At 42.2% G+C, this 18,591-nt stretch overlaps 1 protein-coding gene across 1 annotated transcript in view; it reads right to left on the bottom strand.

Moving 5' to 3' along the window:
• The window catches only part of PCSK2 (proprotein convertase subtilisin/kexin type 2), a 103,810-nt gene extending 85,469 nt beyond the window's left edge, over positions 1 to 18,341 (bottom strand). The window contains exon 1 of the mRNA XM_027653892.1: positions 18,097 to 18,341. Coding sequence (XP_027509693.1) covers positions 18,097 to 18,282 — 186 coding nt within the window. The 5' untranslated portion in view covers positions 18,283 to 18,341. The remainder of the gene's footprint in view (positions 1 to 18,096) is intronic.
• Positions 18,342 to 18,591: the final 250 nt, after the last annotated feature.

Here is an 18,591-nt window from a genome sequence, read left to right as displayed (position 1 = left end):
ATCAGTGCAAAGTAACTTAAAAAAAAATAAAATTAATGTATTCTGTTATGATAAAAAGATTCCTTTTTAAGGGTATGTAAAAGGTTAAGAAGATTTCATCAAAATCATTGTGGTTCCTTGGAGCTGATCTGCACAGCCAGATGGAGATGGAGACCTTTTCTGGGTGAATAATCAGAATATTTTGCATCAGCTGCATACACATGTGAAGAACACTAAAGCTGAGGTAGAAGGAGAAAGAAGGCTATGAAAGCTTACAGCAGTGGCTGCTTCATATATACCCTCAGAGTCACAGCTCTGAATGTTCAAATTCTCTCTGGGTTTAGGTAATTGTTTTAAAAAGCAGATTTACATTTAAGCTTGTATCTGACATCTTTACTAACTGGGTAATCAGGTATTTCCATAATCCAGAGTTTGGCCCTTCCCCCACATTGGATACATTATGCCTCAAAAACATGCAAGGGAAAAAAAAACCAAAAACCAAAAAAACAGAAACCCACCATCTAAATAGTCAGATCAGTAACAGCTTGAAATCCATCTTGGCGTGCAAACCATTACTATCCATCGCAAGCTATGGCCCAATTACCCCTCTAATTCTCTCAGTGAAGCCAGGCTATTTCCTTTCTTTTATCCCAGTATCAACTATTCAAATGAAATTCAGTCAAATATTGATCTTGATGTTCTTCCATTAAGGAACAGTCTCAGCAATTTGGAAATATATAACACGTATCTGCTGTTCGTTTTCTGTATAGGGTTAGTTTCCAGTGCCTCTCAGAATGAAGCAATATATTACATAGCACACTTTTAAAGTTAATGTATTCAAGTCTGACTTGCAATTGCACTTAGTACAACAATGACCAGATTTATGGACAAAGTAATGAATAAGTTTGACTATTTCACTCTTTTCACAGTTATCCCAGTAATCTTTGAGGAACTCAGATATTTTACAGTTCACATGGTTTTCACGCTGGATCAATGAAACTGGTGGGGATACACAGGAAGGCAGCTCAGCGAGGCAATACCTGAAAGATGACACGATCAAACACCATTAGTAGGAGAAGCCAAGCAATTTGCAGGAAGAATCTCAACACTGCGGTAAATCCTTAAAATTAATGAATGTACACACGGGGGAAGTCAGACGCCAGCAAAGGGCCTAAAAATGCCACAGGCTTTGATGGGGATTTTGCACTGAGCTCTGTGAATACTGCAAGCAATGACTGAAGCCTCCAGTTCTGATGAACTCCTGCTACCAAGGCAGTTAACTCCTCAGCAGCAACCACACTGCAGGACACAGGTAGCTCCCAGCAGGGTTTACATTCCCACTATTAGCTTCCCTGGGAGGTCTCCTCTGATTTGGTGCTACAGCAAAAGGGCAAATAGCAAAATGAGCAGTGCATGTAACGAAGAGAAATGAAAGCAGAAGGGCTCCTGTACATGAAATCTCCAAAGTGTCACCAGCAGTAGCTACTCTGTAATGTTCTCGTTGTAAAGCTAGAATTGCATCTGAGTAAAATTCCTATTCTGGCAGTAGCAGGCTCAGCATGTACCATGGAACAACAATGCACTCAGCCTGGTGGCTCAGGTTCTTTCTGTGAGGCAGAAATGCTTTCTGCCCTCAGAGAAAAATTAGCAATTAAGTAAGATAATTAATTACTGGAAAGCACTTGAATATTCAAGTGAGGAGGATTATTTAGAATTAGAAAAGGGCCTACTATTGCCTTGATGTACACAGTCCAGTACAAAGCAAGACCCTCAGCATATACAGGCACTTTGTCACTTTCAGTATTTGTATAGAATTACTGCGGAAAAATACACACAAGCAAAACCAGAATCACAAATACAACACAGCAAGTAGAGTAAAACCTTATATAAACACCTGATTCCTCCTTTTCTTCAGATCTGCAGCCTCCCTATGGTTATTAATAAGACTTTCTGAAGTAAAGATGAAATCTGTTTAACCTCCTTCCTGAAAGGATGTGGACCAGAAAATGTGTTTTAAAAATTCAGTGTTCAACTAAATGGAGGAAAGAAAAACTCTTTCAATGGAAGAGGCTTATGTGAAAGAAAAATGGACTTGATAATCTCAAAGGTCTTTTTCAATCTTAATGATTCTATGATTCTATTAAAATGAGAGAAAGAAGCAGGAAACACTTCATACTGTGCACAGTCTTAGCATCAATACCTCTGACTGAAGTATTACTTAGCTGTTCTCAGACTACTGCTCCACCACAGTAGTCCAGGTGTAATTATTGTTGAAATAAAAATAAGTAAGTTAAATTCATGGTTCCCAGCCTTTCCGTTAGTCTTCTCCTTACCGATGACAGTCTCTCCCCAGCAAGGAAAAGGAGCAACAAACTCCTTTGTGTTTCCCTTGATGCCCCTCCTGGGAAAAGGGCTGTGAACAGGCAGCTACAATTCTCCCCTGCCAGGCTCTGGGCAATGCTTCTGGGAGGCTATTCTCTAATACTGACAGGGAGAAGGAAGCGGAACAGAAATTACAGTCCACTGCTGAGCCCTCAATTACTGATCTGATCTGCTCCACAAAGAAAAAATCAGGTATAAGGTAGCCTGTTCCTCACAGGCACCTGATCTAGGATGGGGCAGCACACACATGGCTCCCATCCCATCTTGTCTACTTGACAGAGAAAATCAAACGGCCCTTCTTTCTTGGTTTTGCCTTGGACAATATACACAGTGGCACCAGACGTAGTTTTGCCTGTCACAAAGCAAAGGACAATATCAGCTGCAAAGTGGTGCAGGGATTTAAAGAAAAGACACCATAAAAAGACTAAATTCAGACACTGTTCTTTATTCTAAAACTGCAGCACTAAGGCCACCTTGGGCAGAGCTAACACTGAAAACAACCATAAAAGAATCAGCATCACCTGGCCAGAAAAGCCCATCTATTGCAAAAGTATTGTGAAGCAGCAATAAATGCTTAAAAGGAAAAACTAAGTTGAATAAAGTTGCCAGTGGCATCAGTATTTTACCTGGCTCTCAATGAGAGGTCCAGCATTCACAGCCTGTCATTAGTTTTAAGAAGCGACAAATACAATATGAAAATAAAGAGGCACCTTGGTTCCCAGGTTTATCTTTAACATTAAATTTTACTGACTCACTTCAGGGCTCTATGTACATACATCTCACAAGCAACTTGTAGTGACCACAAAAAGCTTAAGAGCAGCTTGGATTGTCCCCTCCTATTTTAATGGGGATGATCTCTGCCCAGTCTCTTTCACATAATGTAACATCTCTACAGCACAGTGCCAGTTTTTGTGCATCATTTCCAACAATTTCTCCCCAAAAACATAATATTCTAAAACCAGCTTACTTGAACCTTTTATTAAGGTTCCTCTCCCAAGTTATCAATGTCTGTAACAACTTTCTTTTGAATAAACTCATTTATAAATACAAGTAAAGGGCAACTTATAGCAAGTTACCTCAGAGTCACCTTCTTTGGTCACCAAAATCAGCATAAATGATCTATCAGTGAATGAGGTTCATGGAAAGCCCTCATCCAGCCAGGCTGACAAAGACCCTCCTCAGGGCTCCTTGCCTTTCTTAGTATGAATGTGAGGACATGGATGTGATGGGTCAAACAAACACTGATGCTAAAGAAACTCTTTGTCTGCTCTGAGGAAAAAAAAACTAACAATACTCATCCCCAAAATAATTTAAAATAAAAATTTAGTTTGTTTTTTTTTTTAAAAAGTGTAACGCAAAACATCTCTCCCCCACAGAGTCCAAGCACTGCCCAAGGATCACTCCTGACTTCAAAAGGAGCCATAAAATCAGCATAGGTGAGCTCTTTCATCCCATTACTGCTCAGTAATTACACCAGTGGAAAATATGACCTACACCTCGTACAAGTAAATGTATTTGGAGCTTTCACAGGCCCCACAGGCCCCACTCCTTCAGTTGCCACTGCAGCACAACAAAGTGCCTTGGAGCAGAAATTAGAAACCTTTTAGAAACCTCTTTATCTGAGTTTTACCAAATGCACTGAGGATGCTTATAAATATTCAATATGAATTTTTAAAGTCTCTTTCTCTCATTTTCCCTCACCCCAATTAACATTAGAAATCGTTTTACTTTTAAATACACAGATGGGAGCCAAGTCTGAAGTCAAAAGCACTCACTCACTATAGTGATGAAGGCCATGTAAGAGAAGAGCCAGCCTGAAACACAGGCAGCCCCAGGCACCGAAATAACACAGAACAAAGCACAAACAAGAAAGGATTAATTCAAACGTTTGTGAAGAAATGTGAAATAGCACAGAGGACTAAAGCTGTGCCAGAGCTCGCCCAACATGAAATCCAGCCCACCATGTCCCCACAGCCCCAGGCAAGGATTTCACACTTTCTCATTAGTGTCCTATAATTACTCCGAAAGCTCAGCATAAAGATCTCAGGTGGAGCCAGGGATCTGCACAAGCTCTAAACAGCTGGCATAGTCAGGCCCCGGTCTGAGTGTCACGACACGTCACAGTTCAGTCTCCCTGGCTCATTTCTCATGGTACCCGTGTCTTATTCAGCTGCCTCCACCAAAACCTAAGCTGCTTCTCTTGGCAAATCTGGCAGGTGGATGTGTTAGCCATTACCCAAAATGTACATTTCATATTAAAATATCATCAGATGATCTTTGTGAAATCAACTGATTAAGACACAGTGAAGCATTCTCCTACAAAATAATTCAGAAGTGCCTGACTTAGATACTTACATATGTTTTCAGCTCTGTTTCATATAAATATCCAACCACCTCATAAAGGAATCAGCAAGAGGTGGTGGTAGTAAAGAAGGGCCATGACCAAGTAGAGAGATCCAGAAGTCATAAAATCCAGAAATATGGTAACACACATGATAACAAGGCCACCTGTTACTGTTAATTAGAGTATTGGTTATCCTATAAGAAAACAGTAACCTTGCTTAAAAAGTTCTTTTAAGTCTTTCTCAAAAAAACCAGAAGTAGTTTCCAATGGTTTTGGAAAGGTTCCCTCACCCCCATAGCAAAATGTCTTTTCCTCTAGAAACAGAGGAAAGTCAAAAGCGATTTCCAAAGACTTTGCAGAACGTATGCCTTTGGATTTTATTTTATCCAAAAGGATAAAACAAAGCCTTTTGGCTAGTCCCTCTTGCATGCAGCAACCACAAGGTTAAACAGTCTTCCCAACAGCTGGACATGAGGAGTTTAGGAAATACACAGTAGTAAATGGAAGAAACAGAACCGGTTGTGGACTGCTATAATCCTTACATATCCAATCTGTCCATGTGGAATCCATCTGAATTTAAGGAAAAAAAAAAAAAAAGTGTCACATTCAAAGCATGATTCATTTGACCTATTTTAGGTGCCCATGTTAAAATATAAGCAGAGCTAAGCCTCCGGAGCAGCTCTTTCACGCCAGAGTCTGTAAGAAAGGCACAGCTGTTCACGTTCAGGTAGATCAATTCTGATGTTAAATATTAGTTCTCATTTTCTCATCAGTTTCGTTGTTACATTATCACACCCAGTGCTTCCAAGCAATTACAAAACACCACTCCATTGGTCTGATTACAAGTTATTGGTATTTGGAATTTGATCTGCAATTGAATGAATCACACAGATGTAACATTTGTCTGTATTTGTATCACTTAAGTTTGCCACTGAGGAGCTCCATCCTGCAAGCCCATAACAGTCATATAAGTCATCAGTGACAGGACTGTGGATTTGCTGATAGTTTTATCAGTGAACTGGAGAAGCCATTGAGGCTTTTAAGAGAGTTATTCTAGTTTATGTGAATGGATCTGTGCAGTTCAGAGAGTTTTATCTGTTACTCCCCAGTAACTGTAAGCCCCCTTATCAATCCTACCATATGCACCATGAAAGCAGGGTACTCCCTGCTTTCAAGGAGAATGTTGTTGCTTATACACCAGCACTTACATTGGGCTGCCTGGGTTAATCCAGATTGTCATTACCTGGAGTCGGTGATTATTACTGTTTGGCTGACAGCCTGAAATGAAGGCTGAGCAATCATCATTATGTCCTCTTATATAAATGTTGACTATCCTGAAAGAAGACCACCTTACTCAAGCCCTGGGCAACAGGAAAAATCCTGGAGTCCAGCAACCAGAAAAGTCACTGTGAGCATCTATGTTACGTTGTCATTTTTAGCCATCGGGAAAAGAAGACAGCATCCTTCAATCATTCAGCTACACGGCTCCATACCAACCCCACAAACAAACAGACATAGATAAACCACAACCACACAGATAAACATACACATACCTTATAATAATGAAGTAAATATGATTCCATCAGAAGTTGAATCAATTAAATTTCTTTAAGATAGGTATGTGTAACAGAAAATGAATTTTTTCCACAATTTGGGAGAATTTTGCCATCCGGTTGAAACAAAAACATCTCCACCACAACCACATCCCCTCCAAAAAAAAAACCAAAAAAGCAAACAAACAAAAAACAGGGGGAAAAAAAAAGACAAAGAGAAATCAGACTCCAGACATTCTTCAGAGGCACAGAAAATCGGTCAGTACTTCATCCAGTTAATTAACTATAATTCATTTAGTCTGTGGCAGCTAATGCTTCAAGAATAAAGGGAGGAAAAAGGATGGTTAACCAAAAGTGGCTTTGCCAGTTCTACATTTTATTACCAAAGATGAATAAAACTTTTGCTGTAAGTACCTGTCTCCTGCTTGGTGCAATGGGGCTCCTCAGGGTATCCTGTCACTCTTTTGATGTTCTGCTGTGTTTTCAAAGCATCTCTCAAAGTGATAATATTCTGTAAACGTTTTCATGCCTCAAATAACTTTCTTGCCAAGTTCATTCAATCCAGGATTGTTTTCTTTGCTATTTCTCTCTTGCTGTTGCTTCATATGGTAGCACTCTGCTATAGGACAGGGTCAGGACTAAAACTCACACGACATGAATTTCAGCATCTTCAGAGATGCTGGGTAACTCCAGTATCTCCTAATATTAGGAGAATCTCAGGCAACTAGGGCTGTAATATTCTTGTTTCAGTTCCATCCCATGTAAAATGGCACACTATAATAAGTGCATGTTTATTTATTCTATTTATTAATAGGATTCATTTAATTTATGTTTTTACAGCACTATAGACTGTGCTCTAAAACTATAACCATAAAACATCAAGTGCTATTGTAAACATATATTAATGGGTATATCTACGCATATAATATATCTGTGTGCAATCAGGTACTTCTTCAGCATCAAATATTTGGTAAATACTTTAATATATTTAATTAATATATGGCAGAAATCTCTTCTTCATATCAGTACAGCTGCCTTAGGGAAAACTTAGACTATAAGAAACAGCTTGATTCAGTTAGAGTCTGCAAATTTGAATGACCATGGTATACTTCTAACTGAGCTGGATCAATACTGCTGACAGCAATTAGCACTGCTAACAAGAGCCACTTTGCCTCACGCCTGGTTTACAACCCATCTCTCCTTTTAAACACGTAACCAAACAGGTTGACCACTACTGTCACACAGGAAGCTGGTATCACATGACCTCCAAAAACACTGAGATAAAAGCTATGGGATAAAGTCTGTTGTTTAAAAAAAAAAAAAATTAAGATGCAGTGTGCCCCAGAAACAAATTACTGGTACTCATATCTCACAGATGGAGAAGGGACAGGACATGAATTTCTGCAAGGCACGTCAGCATTATTTTTAAATCTACATCCACATAGCAAAGTGTGTAGAATATAAATATGTGTGCAAGTGTCCAGCTTATGTGGCCCGTAAAAGCAAAGTCAGGAACTCAAACTCTAATGAAGTAGCGCTATAAGAGCAGCTCAGACCAGAATTAGTTGTTCACTGACAAGAGCTACTCAAGAACGCACAGAAACGGTGAATTACTCTAATGCAAAGATTCTAGCCCTTACCAAGACTCAGAGAAGATCTGAGCTCTCTTCCAATTCAAAACCCTTATCCTTTCCTTTTCTCTCCATGTCTGTTTAATGCTAGGTTGCCAAGCGGTAGCCAATTGACAGAAAGTGCTTCACAGGGAGTTTCTGCTGATACACCACGCTGAACAAGTCTTCCAGTTATCAGAGAAGCAGTCACTTCCTGGACTGTGCTGTACCCAAAAATACGTACTGTACCCATCAGAAGCTGATGGGTAACAATTGGAAGCAAAACTGTGACATTAAAGGACAGGAGGGTCACACTGTTTCTCCTGAGTTTTTTTTATACAACACAAAATAGTAGGCTTGAGAAGAGCAGGAGAAGGAAGCTTTAAGAAAAACACTTCCAGCAGAGCCAAGAAAAGAGGACATGTTGGGATGATGCTGTTTTCCTCATTTTTGTGAAGTTTCTTGACTCTGCTAAGAGGAAGTCACAGACATTAATCCCCACTATTACAAGACCAGGTCAGAGGCAAATTCTACCATTACTTACACCAGGTTTTACCCTGAACTATACCTTAATTGTAGGAGAAATTGAATGGTTTTACAGTTAAGAGATGAAAAGTACATCTGCCTGCGAAGTTTGGGGGTTTAAACGGTAATGTAAAAATTAATGTGTGGAAATGCTGCGAAGAGCAAATTTCAGATGGGATCCTGATCCATAGCCATCATTCCACCAATGTTAACCGATTCCTCCAAACCTGCAAATGTGTTCCAGTCCTGATTTTTGACACTTCTTCACCCAAATTCTGAACAGAGAGTTCTACTTTACAACCAGTTGGGAGTAACTTCTAAATAGCTAAATTCAGTTGAAAGAGTTCTAAAATTAATTGATACAGGGAAGCATAAGGTCCTCGTGGGACTGATGGGAATCCACCAGTTATGGCTATAGCTAATTCACCGTATCTTGGCTACAGTGAAAAACCTTAAACAGAAGCTTCTGCTGCACTTGGCGTTGCACAGTAGGTGACAAAGACAGTGCTCACCCATAGAGCAGATTTCAGAGTCACACTCCTTCATTTCACTGGCATCTAATAAAGAATGAGTACGCAGAAAGAAGGATCCTCTGTCATTGGGAAAGGGGAGGCTACACTCCACCTCTTTTACCACCCATACAAGGAAGAGATTCACCTGTTTGGCTGTAGTTTGATATCCAACAACCATCTGAAACAGTACCAGTTTCTCCACTTATAAAAATAAAATTTAAATATTTATTTGTTAGGTTTCAGGTTTTCACAGTTCTATGGGAGAAAGCAGCTCTGACATATTCCCATCTTACTCATCAGGTAAGCAAATAATCTAGTTCAGTCAGGAGTATCTGGGACACACTTGCTAACTGGTTTGATGTAAACACTGAGGTCACTGTTTCCATTTGCTTTCTGTGGACAAAGTGGTTAAGAATGTAACGTTTACACAGAAGTTTTGTTTGAGAAGGTAGGTAATACATGACAAAGAACATTATGTCCCAGTTCACTCCTTGAGAGGGTAAACTTGAGCTTTCACTACTCAATTTGTTTACAATCCTGGTGTATAAATGGTAAGACTGGGCAAGCTCATAATTTCCTTTTTAGGTCCAAGCTCCTGCTATTTGCTGAACACAGCCAGCGTTCAGCTGAATTACACTTTTGAGCTCCTGTCATAAATCCATGACCAAACCAGATTTCACACTGTATGATAAACTGTCTGTTGTGGCCACGCAGGATTTCACACAGTACACACCGAATTCAGCTCTCTCTGGGACAGTGCTTTCTGTCCCACAGCACAGGCTGAACTGAAATTAATCTCCATTTCAGTATCACATGGTTTGCTTTTTCAATAAACTTATGAGAGTTAAATGTAGAGCTTGCCTTGATTTACAAGAGCAACACACCAGACTGTCTTTGACAAGTAGCTGAGCATTTCAGCTTCCTCCCACCAGAGGCCAGGGATGGATGGAAGCTTTGGGCTGCTCACTGCAATATTTATAGCCACCAAGCAGCCAGCATCCTGTAGAGACCTGACCCATTTATTTATCTGAAAAAGTTGAAAGAAAAAAAAAAAATAACAGGGTTTCTGACACCTGGAATAGAGTTGCAGGACAAAGGTAAATTTTACATCCATTAACAACAGCCCTGAATTTGTCACTACAGCTCTCGCACATGCGATGGACTGGAACTACATAGGAGGCTTTCCAGGCTATAATATTTTAATACGAACTGGCAGAATTTATCATTCACTTAGCACTTTGGCTTGATTTCCCGCTCACAGAATTTTCCATGAGCATGGACATTTCTCAGAACTTACTAATTGAAACTATCTACCAAATAAATTCTACATAGCTTCAGCAACTACTTTGCAAATACTTTATTACAAGCATTTGAAACTTGAACTCCATGTGTTAATTTTAATTGAATAATTCCACAGATGGATGAGGGAAAGAATCACATGCAAACTTCTACTTAGCTACACTGTAAAGTACTACCAATATAACTATTCCAGGACGTTTGATGCTCTTTTTTTCTATTGCTGTTGTTGGATTGGTTTGGGGGGATTTTTTTAAAATCAACAAGGTCGTACTGTTAAAAGATCTAGTTGATATTAAATTTCTGCTAATATTGCTCTGTCTTGGAATGAGTTGAACATGTCAATACTCTTACACTGATAGTAACAGCACTGCAATCGGGCTTGTTTTCCCATTTTAACTACATCAGTATAGTTACAGCAGTAAAAGTTTTCCGAGCGTGGGTAGGGTGTTACATCTTGTCATCTGTCCTATTTTGTGAGAAGGCTAGAAGGCTGTCTTCCACTTCCACACAATAGTTGGATTTTCAAAAAGATAACACAAATTCTGAAGAAGCCAAGCTCTAGCAGCATAGTCAGTCCCTGGGACCATTTGCCTGCTAATAAAAAAATGCCAAGGATACCACAGGATCTCAGATGGAAGCACTTCCAGCTGGGACTGAACTGACAATTTATTTTGGTCTAGAGCTTTAATCTGGATTTGAACTCCCCGACTAGAAACAAATTGCTCTCCCTCATTCAGCAACCTAAGCCATCTGGGTCTGGTCATCAGCATGACAATGGGATCTGTATATCTGGCCTGATACCAAAAACCAAGTCTTCAAGGCAGGGTACTATTGCATAAACAGTTCCTTTTGCCGCACAGCTCTGCAGCCGAAGATCAGGGGGAAAATTCAACTCTGGGTAGGTTAACAGCTACAGATATCCATACTGCCTTTCAGAAATGGCCCTCAAACTGCTTTCAGTACCTGAAAAGCCTACTCAGGGCTTTAAGGAGGACCATACACAGACCCACAGCATATGGGATCCCAAAGTTCAAACATATACAGGCAATTAATATATCTGCATGTTGTAGAGCCCAGAAATAGCCTGAAAGTCATCTGCAAGAAAGCTATCTGGGCAGAAGGAAGGAGACCCTAGACTTACAACAGGACCATTCTAATGATCTTTGTTTATTTAGTGGTGATACTGAAGTAACATCTGACTACAAATTCCACTGCACAGGTCTGAAATAGCTAAGAAATTGGCTTCACCTGAAGTGAAGCAAAGCCAGAGATTTGTTTCCTATATATGAATCCTGTCTCTCATGGTGCAAATCCTGAACCTCAATTGCATGACAAAGCAATCTCCACACACCATCATAACTCTTTTACACAGAGGTGCACAAAGGAGAGAAACAACCTGGGGAGCTGATGTCACTCCATGCAATACTTTGAAGAGGTTTCACAAAACCAGGGAAAGGAGCATCACCAGGGTTAAGACACACAGCATAGGGTAACAGGCTGTTTGCTCTCACCAAGTATCAGCAAAGAACTTGCAGCTGCTCTGCTTGGTGGTTCCCCCACCTCACAAGCACCCTACAGAGCAGGGGCTCTAGGAAAGTACTCAGGGGGCCACTGGCCACTTCCAGTGTCCATGATGCCATATTGTCCTGGAACTATTGGCCTGGTGGCATGCAGGTAGCCTCTAGTCAGGAGGAGCCTGGATAAGCTGTTTCTGCTCCAGCAGCTTCTGCAAGGTTGGGAAGGCAGGAGATGGCACCCCCCAGTATCCCCACTTCCAGCACAGATGCCTCAGCTGCTTAAGCCTCTCAGACCTGGAGTTACTTCTTGGAGCAGAAAGGTGTCCCAGGTGCCTTCATAGCACACCACAACAAGTTTTCATCAGGCAGGCACTCAGGGCTGGATGGCAGGAGATGGGATAGTACACACCACGTTCAGTTCTGCTGTGCTGGGATCACACATTCTTTGTGTGTTTTCTCCCTGACACTGGCAAAACTAAACATAACGTAAATGAAAACAAATAACTGCACATCCCCAGTTGGGCTGAGCATCAGAAAAAAAAAAAACCAAACAAAAAACAAGTGAAAAAATAATTACTTGTGATCCAGTTCCTGGGTCTCTACCACATGTTCTATTTTGCCAGTGGGTTCAAGCAATATGGAATAAACAAAATTATAAACGCAGGCAGCTTTATAAACAGCCAGAATTTCATATCTTTGTGTTTACTGAGCTGTAGTTCAGGAAACAAAACAAAAATCTAGAAAGGTAAGGTTTAATGTGCATGTTTTGCCAAGGAACAAGTACACCACATATTCAAAACAGTAATAGAGCAATTACAGCAGGGATCTCTGGTAGGGGAGTCTGACCTTCTTGTTTTACACTCAAATACTAAATGCTTTGAAAATCTGTCAAGGTAATTATTTTAAAGCTCAAACAGAACACTCACCGCCAACAAACAGTCGGTTTGAGTCTCTGGTAGAGAAGGAGCTCTACAGAAACTGGGTTAGGGGTGTACTTGAGCCCGTGGTTTACCATCTTCTTCTTGACAGTTACAGCTTTCATATGTTTAAGTGATTACATTTAAGTAACAGGAGATTTTTTTAATTTTTTTTTGTTGTTGTTCTGAGTTAGCCAGTTACAGTGTTTGTTCCTGGGGCTCTTGCTGCATCCAAGGGAGAACGCAAAATAGAATAAAATTAAAAAACTCTAACCAAAAAAAAGCAACATTTTGAAGTAATACAGTATTTCCGTATATGAGGCAAACTCACTTCTAGCACAGCAAAACTCTTTTTTAATTCCACTAATATTTGTCTTTGAGTGTAAATACAAGCAAACAGGCCTTTTCAGCCTGTGCCCAGTGACATGTCTGGACTCCACTGTGAGGAGCTGACAAGGCTCCCTCCAGATGCAGATAGCAGCTCTCTCTGCATCTCTCCAGTTACTTTCTTCTAAGGCTTTTCTGGAAAAGGGAGCTCTACATCACCACTCAGCAGCGTGCCTGCCCACAGCAGGATAAAACTTTTCCTGCTACTTAATTGCTTCTTCCCCCTTATTTAAATACATCAGCTCAGACTCTCTCTTGCACACAAACTGCAGCTTTTGCTGCTGTGGTGAGCTGCTATGCCTCTTGAAATCTCAGTGCTGCACAATTAGCATTTGCCTGTAATTTACTTTTTTTTTCTTAGTAATACAAAATTGCAACTGTGAAATCTAGGAGATTAAAGCTCTTGGGTTCCTCAGAAAATTTACATTGTACCTTCTATGTCTACCAGGTTTTTCTGCTTCTGTAATAAAGAAATGCTTTTGCAAGCAAACGTCCTTTCTTCTACACCAGCATAAAACACAAAGCTAATAAATTATTAAACATGTATTAATGCATGGAAGCACTGCAGTCTGAGGCTTGATCTTAAGTCCTTGGACTCCAGCCGGCCTCATGTGGGGAGGCCTGAGCAATCTGCCTCCTCTTTGCATAGGATGCTTCATTGCTTCAGCATTCCTGCACCCTCTGTGCTGCCTTCATCTGGCCACAACTAACACCTGCACAAGCACTTAGGACAGCAGCACATGTGAGGGTAACATGTTTATCTGTGAAGTATGGACCACCACCTATATGTGCAAGTGGGCTGGTTAGTACCTGTGCACACTGGGTCAGTCAGCAGCTTGGCTAAGAATTCATCTTTCTCTACTCTTCTTTGCTCCAAGCAAGGGTATTTAGGGAAAAGGAACAAGAAACATACATATGTATATAATATACACACATCTATAAACACAAACAGGCCCACATCCACAGCCAGCATTTTCCACATGCACAGAATCCCATCTGTCTGTCACACTGATTCCTGGGCATGCAGAAGCATAGTCTGGCACCTTAGATAGCCAAGCTAGGCGAACACCTCCAGATTTACAGGCTGATCTGCACAGGAGGGGATTTTCAAGGCTTTAGTGCATAAATCCCAGGACGAAGTTTTCAGGATCCCTGCAAAGAGCTCCTAAGGCTGCAAAGTCATTATTCTGCCTCTTGGTCTTGCCTTCTATATCACATTGACTCCCACCACACAGGCTCCCAGCCTGGATGCAGAGAAGTGGGCTCTTGCAGCAAGAAATACAGCTGCTTTACCTGTTAAGTTTTGCTTTCAGTAAGTCTATATTTATGCAACGTAAAAAAAAAAAAAAAAAAACAAAAAAAAAACCCACCCCAAAAACTTCCAGTTACTGGTTGGCTCCATAAAGCTGGATCCTCAACCAGCAGCAAAAACTGGAAGCAGAGAAGTCACTGCTGTGAGACATACATTGAGTTTTCCAAGATTTAGAGGGAGAAGGGATCAGGTTATACACCAAGATAAAAAAAAGATCAGCTTTGGGGAACATAAAAATCCCCATGCTTTGAAATCTGGTTTGGTCCTTATTTTAAAATCTGAAGCCATTGAATCCTAATTGTTTAAAACCCTTCACCTCAATGCTACCAGAAGCAGAATATTTAGCCGTTTAGCTATTGTGGCATTTTGTGGATTGTCTCAGTGCTGCTGATGAAATGGAAAGAGATGCCTAAACTCTGATCTCCAAAATAGGAGCATTTCTAAATGCTTCTTCCAACTCTCCTTGTTAGAAGTGAATTAAGAATTGCCAGGCAAGGTCAGAGAGAAGCTTTTTTCAGCCTGCATTATGAAATGTATTCTGGCGATGCCAGGAGGCAGATAAAAAAGGGAAAACACACCAAACAAAGCTAAAAAACTTGTTCCTTTTGCAGTTCTCACAATACTAGGGGGGCATGACTCCTGAGATAATAAGGCTAAGCATTTTAAGAAAAAAACATGCTTTATCACAGTATTTCACCAGAAATACAGAGAATCGATTTTGGTAGGTACAAACAGATTGACAAATTGCAAACATTAAAAAAAATAAAAATCAAAGAGCACAATCAGAGTTACAAAGAGGTATGAATTTAGGATGCATTCAGGGAAGGTTAAAGAAAAATTAACTAGTGTTTGTGACACTCTAACTCACATTAGAATCACAGATCTAAACATAAGCACCTGTTTATGTAAAGCACCAAGCCCTTCTTCATCAAGCATTGAATTTAAGGTACACATTTAGCCCACCTGAAGTTTTGTAGTGGTTTCAGAATGATGGTAGGAAGCATGGCCAAAAAAACAAATCAATTAAAAAGCACATCACACAGTTCATAACAATAATCTTCAAGGCAATGTTTTCTCATGTATTTCTGCAGAAATCTGCTATTAAGTAAATGCAATATGCACTTGCTCAGAGATTGGTTGTCATTGGGGAAAAAACGTGCACTAAAAATATGTAATTTAAAAATCAGCTCCCATAAAGTCATGTTAAAAGGGGTCTGTGATACATAGCAGGCATAAAAGAAATCCTTCTCATATACATCTTAAATTCACACATAGAAAAAAAGGCTGAATCTGCCCTTGTGCTCCTACTGGGAAAATCCCTGCACTGAAATAAAGGTGATTATTTTCAGACAATGGTTTTTCTCCAGTATGGGTAAAGATAACTGGCTTTATTTTACATAAAAAAATAATTATATCATCCAAACAGCGTGTGTCATTGAAGTATCAAAAGATCACATCTCCTTGTGGTATAATTTGAGGGTTTTTCTGGTATTTTTTTGAATATTTCATTAGACAGCATATCTCCACATGGTACTTTCCCCAGAGAGTTTCCCACTAACAGCTCTGCCTCTCTACACACACACGGCCATGTTCAACTTTCTGCACCAACGTTATTGCCATTAAATCTGAGTCTGCAGACTGTAAGCAGAGATGCCAGACAAGCCTGATGATAGCAAAACAGAGAGGAGGCTCTTCAGCAATACTGAAGAGCCACTGGAGTAGATGGCACAAGCTTTTATTCCCAGCCAAGTACCGCCACCCAAGCCCCGTTACGGGTTTCCCCTGCAGAACAGAGATTGCTGTCAGTCTCTCATGAATTATCCTCCGACACAGCCAGCAAAATGTCAAACCCCATCAACTTTTCCTCTTCCCTAAAATTACTACCTTGCTGATAGGAGGGTGTTATTTCCTTTCACATTTGTGTAGGAGGGGGTGGGAGGCTTTCTAGCTTTTCAGGGACTGGGATGACATAACCCAGAAACCTCTTGGGACAGCATGTGTCGGGTACAGGAGCCACTGCAACCACCTGCTGCCCCACTCCACAGGCACACACATGGCATGTCACGGCTCTGCAGGGCTTCTTTCCTAGAGCCATCCGCGTCCATGGGAAACAGCCAACCCCCACCCCCCCAGCGCGTCCTGGAAAGCAGGTACTCTCCTGTCACACACCCAAGGGACTTCCCTCCAGCTCTCTGCTGAGATGAGCTATATTGCTGATTTCCATGATGAAGCTGCATGTCTCCTAATGTGCCCAAGGCATCCTGGGGAGAGGCATGATGGACGGGAGAGGATTCTGACAGCCCAGAAGCTGCATTTCTCCATCCTACAAAAGCCTCTCTCCCCCTGTCTCTTTCCCATGCAGATCACAGGATCATCTGAAAGCATCTACCAAAAGTCATAAGAAATTGAACTATGCAGAAAAGTACCCTTCCCTCCTCATAAGGCCTTATCAGTCGGATATCTCCAGGAGGGGGCACAAACAGGGAGGAAATAACAAGCAAAAACTGTTGACTGAAAAGCTGTATATAATTTCATGTAACAAAACCTGCTCCTCACAAAGAATCTTTTCCCAAAGGCAACAGCAGCCCAGCTCTGTCACTATCAGGACAAGGTTGTGAGCCCAAAACAAAAGCATCTTATCAGCAGCAGGAGTTGGCCGTGGTCACAGCAACAATGATCTTGTCCTCATTTCCCTAACAAGCTCCCACTGGAGTTGAAACAAGGCAAACCCGAGGGAGGGAGTCTCACTTGATAGGCTTTTTTAATTTTTATTTTTAAATTGAGGTTTTCAGTCATTTCACTCATCCAAGTTCAGGATGCTATTCTCATTCATTTCCTTGGAAGTAGGATCAGGCTCTCATTGCATAACTGCTAAGGAAAGAAAAAATCTAAACAAGAGCAGCAGCAGGAATGCTCACAGCCCGCTTTTCTTCCGTGCTCCTCCAAGCCGAGTCTGCCAGGAATTATATTGACCAGGGCACTCTATCAGCCTGTACCCTTGTCTTCACCCCAGGTCTGACTGTACCCTAGCATACTCAGAGGTCTAATTATTACCTGAATTGGAAAGATTTGTAGCAGAGCTGGGCTCTCTAGGAGCCAGGAGAGGACTCCCTGACACTCTGGCTACCTTTGACTTCCTGGGACCTCAGGAGCGAAAACAACCTCCAATGGCATCCGAAGTTTCCCAACTTACATTCAATAGTGAGAAGCACTGATTGCTTATCATGCTTAATACCAAGCAGCTTCTTCAGCCTAAGGTCATCCTATTTCCCAAGGAGAATAATAGGGATATTAAGAAGCCACTAGCCTCGCAAATTTGAGTGTCAAACCCCCTACAAAATCTTCCATTTAAACTGTGTGCAAGCTTCTCCATGGATATCAGGCTTTAATTTTTTTCTCAGGTTCTCCGACCAGTTCCTGCCGTGCTCAGGAAGCCCTGGGCTGCAGCCCCAGCCCCTCAGGATAGGGAGCTCCTCAATGGCAGGATGTTTACATAGTAAGTCAACCCTGTGGGGAAACTCCTCTGCTCTCCAGTCCAAGACAGCCACCCTTCTTGGGCCGCCGCCGAGGAGCGCTTGGTACCCACTACTCCTCGAACCCCCTCGGGAAGCGGGGATTAACGCGAGGACAGCCGGGCGCGCCCCGCTCCGTCCCTTCCCGCAGGTGAGCAGCGGACAGCACCGTGCCGGGGATGGTCACGGACATCCCAACGCGAAGGGCACCGCACCGCCCCGCACCGCCCCTGCGCGGGGGGCTTACCTTGCGCAACCCGCCGAAGCCATGCTCCGCCGCCACCCGATCGGCCTCTGCCTGGCCCCCGCCGCGGAGCTCCACCAAGAAATGGTTGGTGTACACGGCTCCGCGGGCCGGGGGGGCGCCGAGGAAGAGCAGGAGGACGAGGATGACGAGGAGGGCAGCCCGCAGCAGCGGCGGCCCCGCCGGCATGGCCCCGCGCTGCGCGCCTGCGGAGGGCAGCCCGCCGGGGCGGGCGGGCAAGCGGGGAAGCGCCCAAAAGAATGGGAGGGGAGAAGGAGGAGGGAAGAAAAAAAAATATTAAAATTAAAACAAACGAGAGCGGCGGAAGGCAGGAGGGGAGCGGCGGTGCGATGTGTGAGCGCTGCGAAAGCCCGGCCCTCCGCGCCCCGCGTTTCGCGGCGGCCGAAGGGCAGCACCAGCCGCGGAGGGATGGGTGGAGGGGGGGACACGCTGCGCTGCCAATCACGAGCGGGGAGGATCGCCCTATCCCCCCCCCCC

Source organism: Corapipo altera, unplaced genomic scaffold (genome assembly GCF_003945725.1).
Source record: "Corapipo altera isolate COAL_440 unplaced genomic scaffold, ASM394572v1 70, whole genome shotgun sequence".
NCBI lineage: Eukaryota > Metazoa > Chordata > Aves > Passeriformes > Pipridae > Corapipo > Corapipo altera.
Note: the sequence above shows the minus strand (reverse complement) of the source record. Positions and strands in the feature narration are given on the sequence as shown.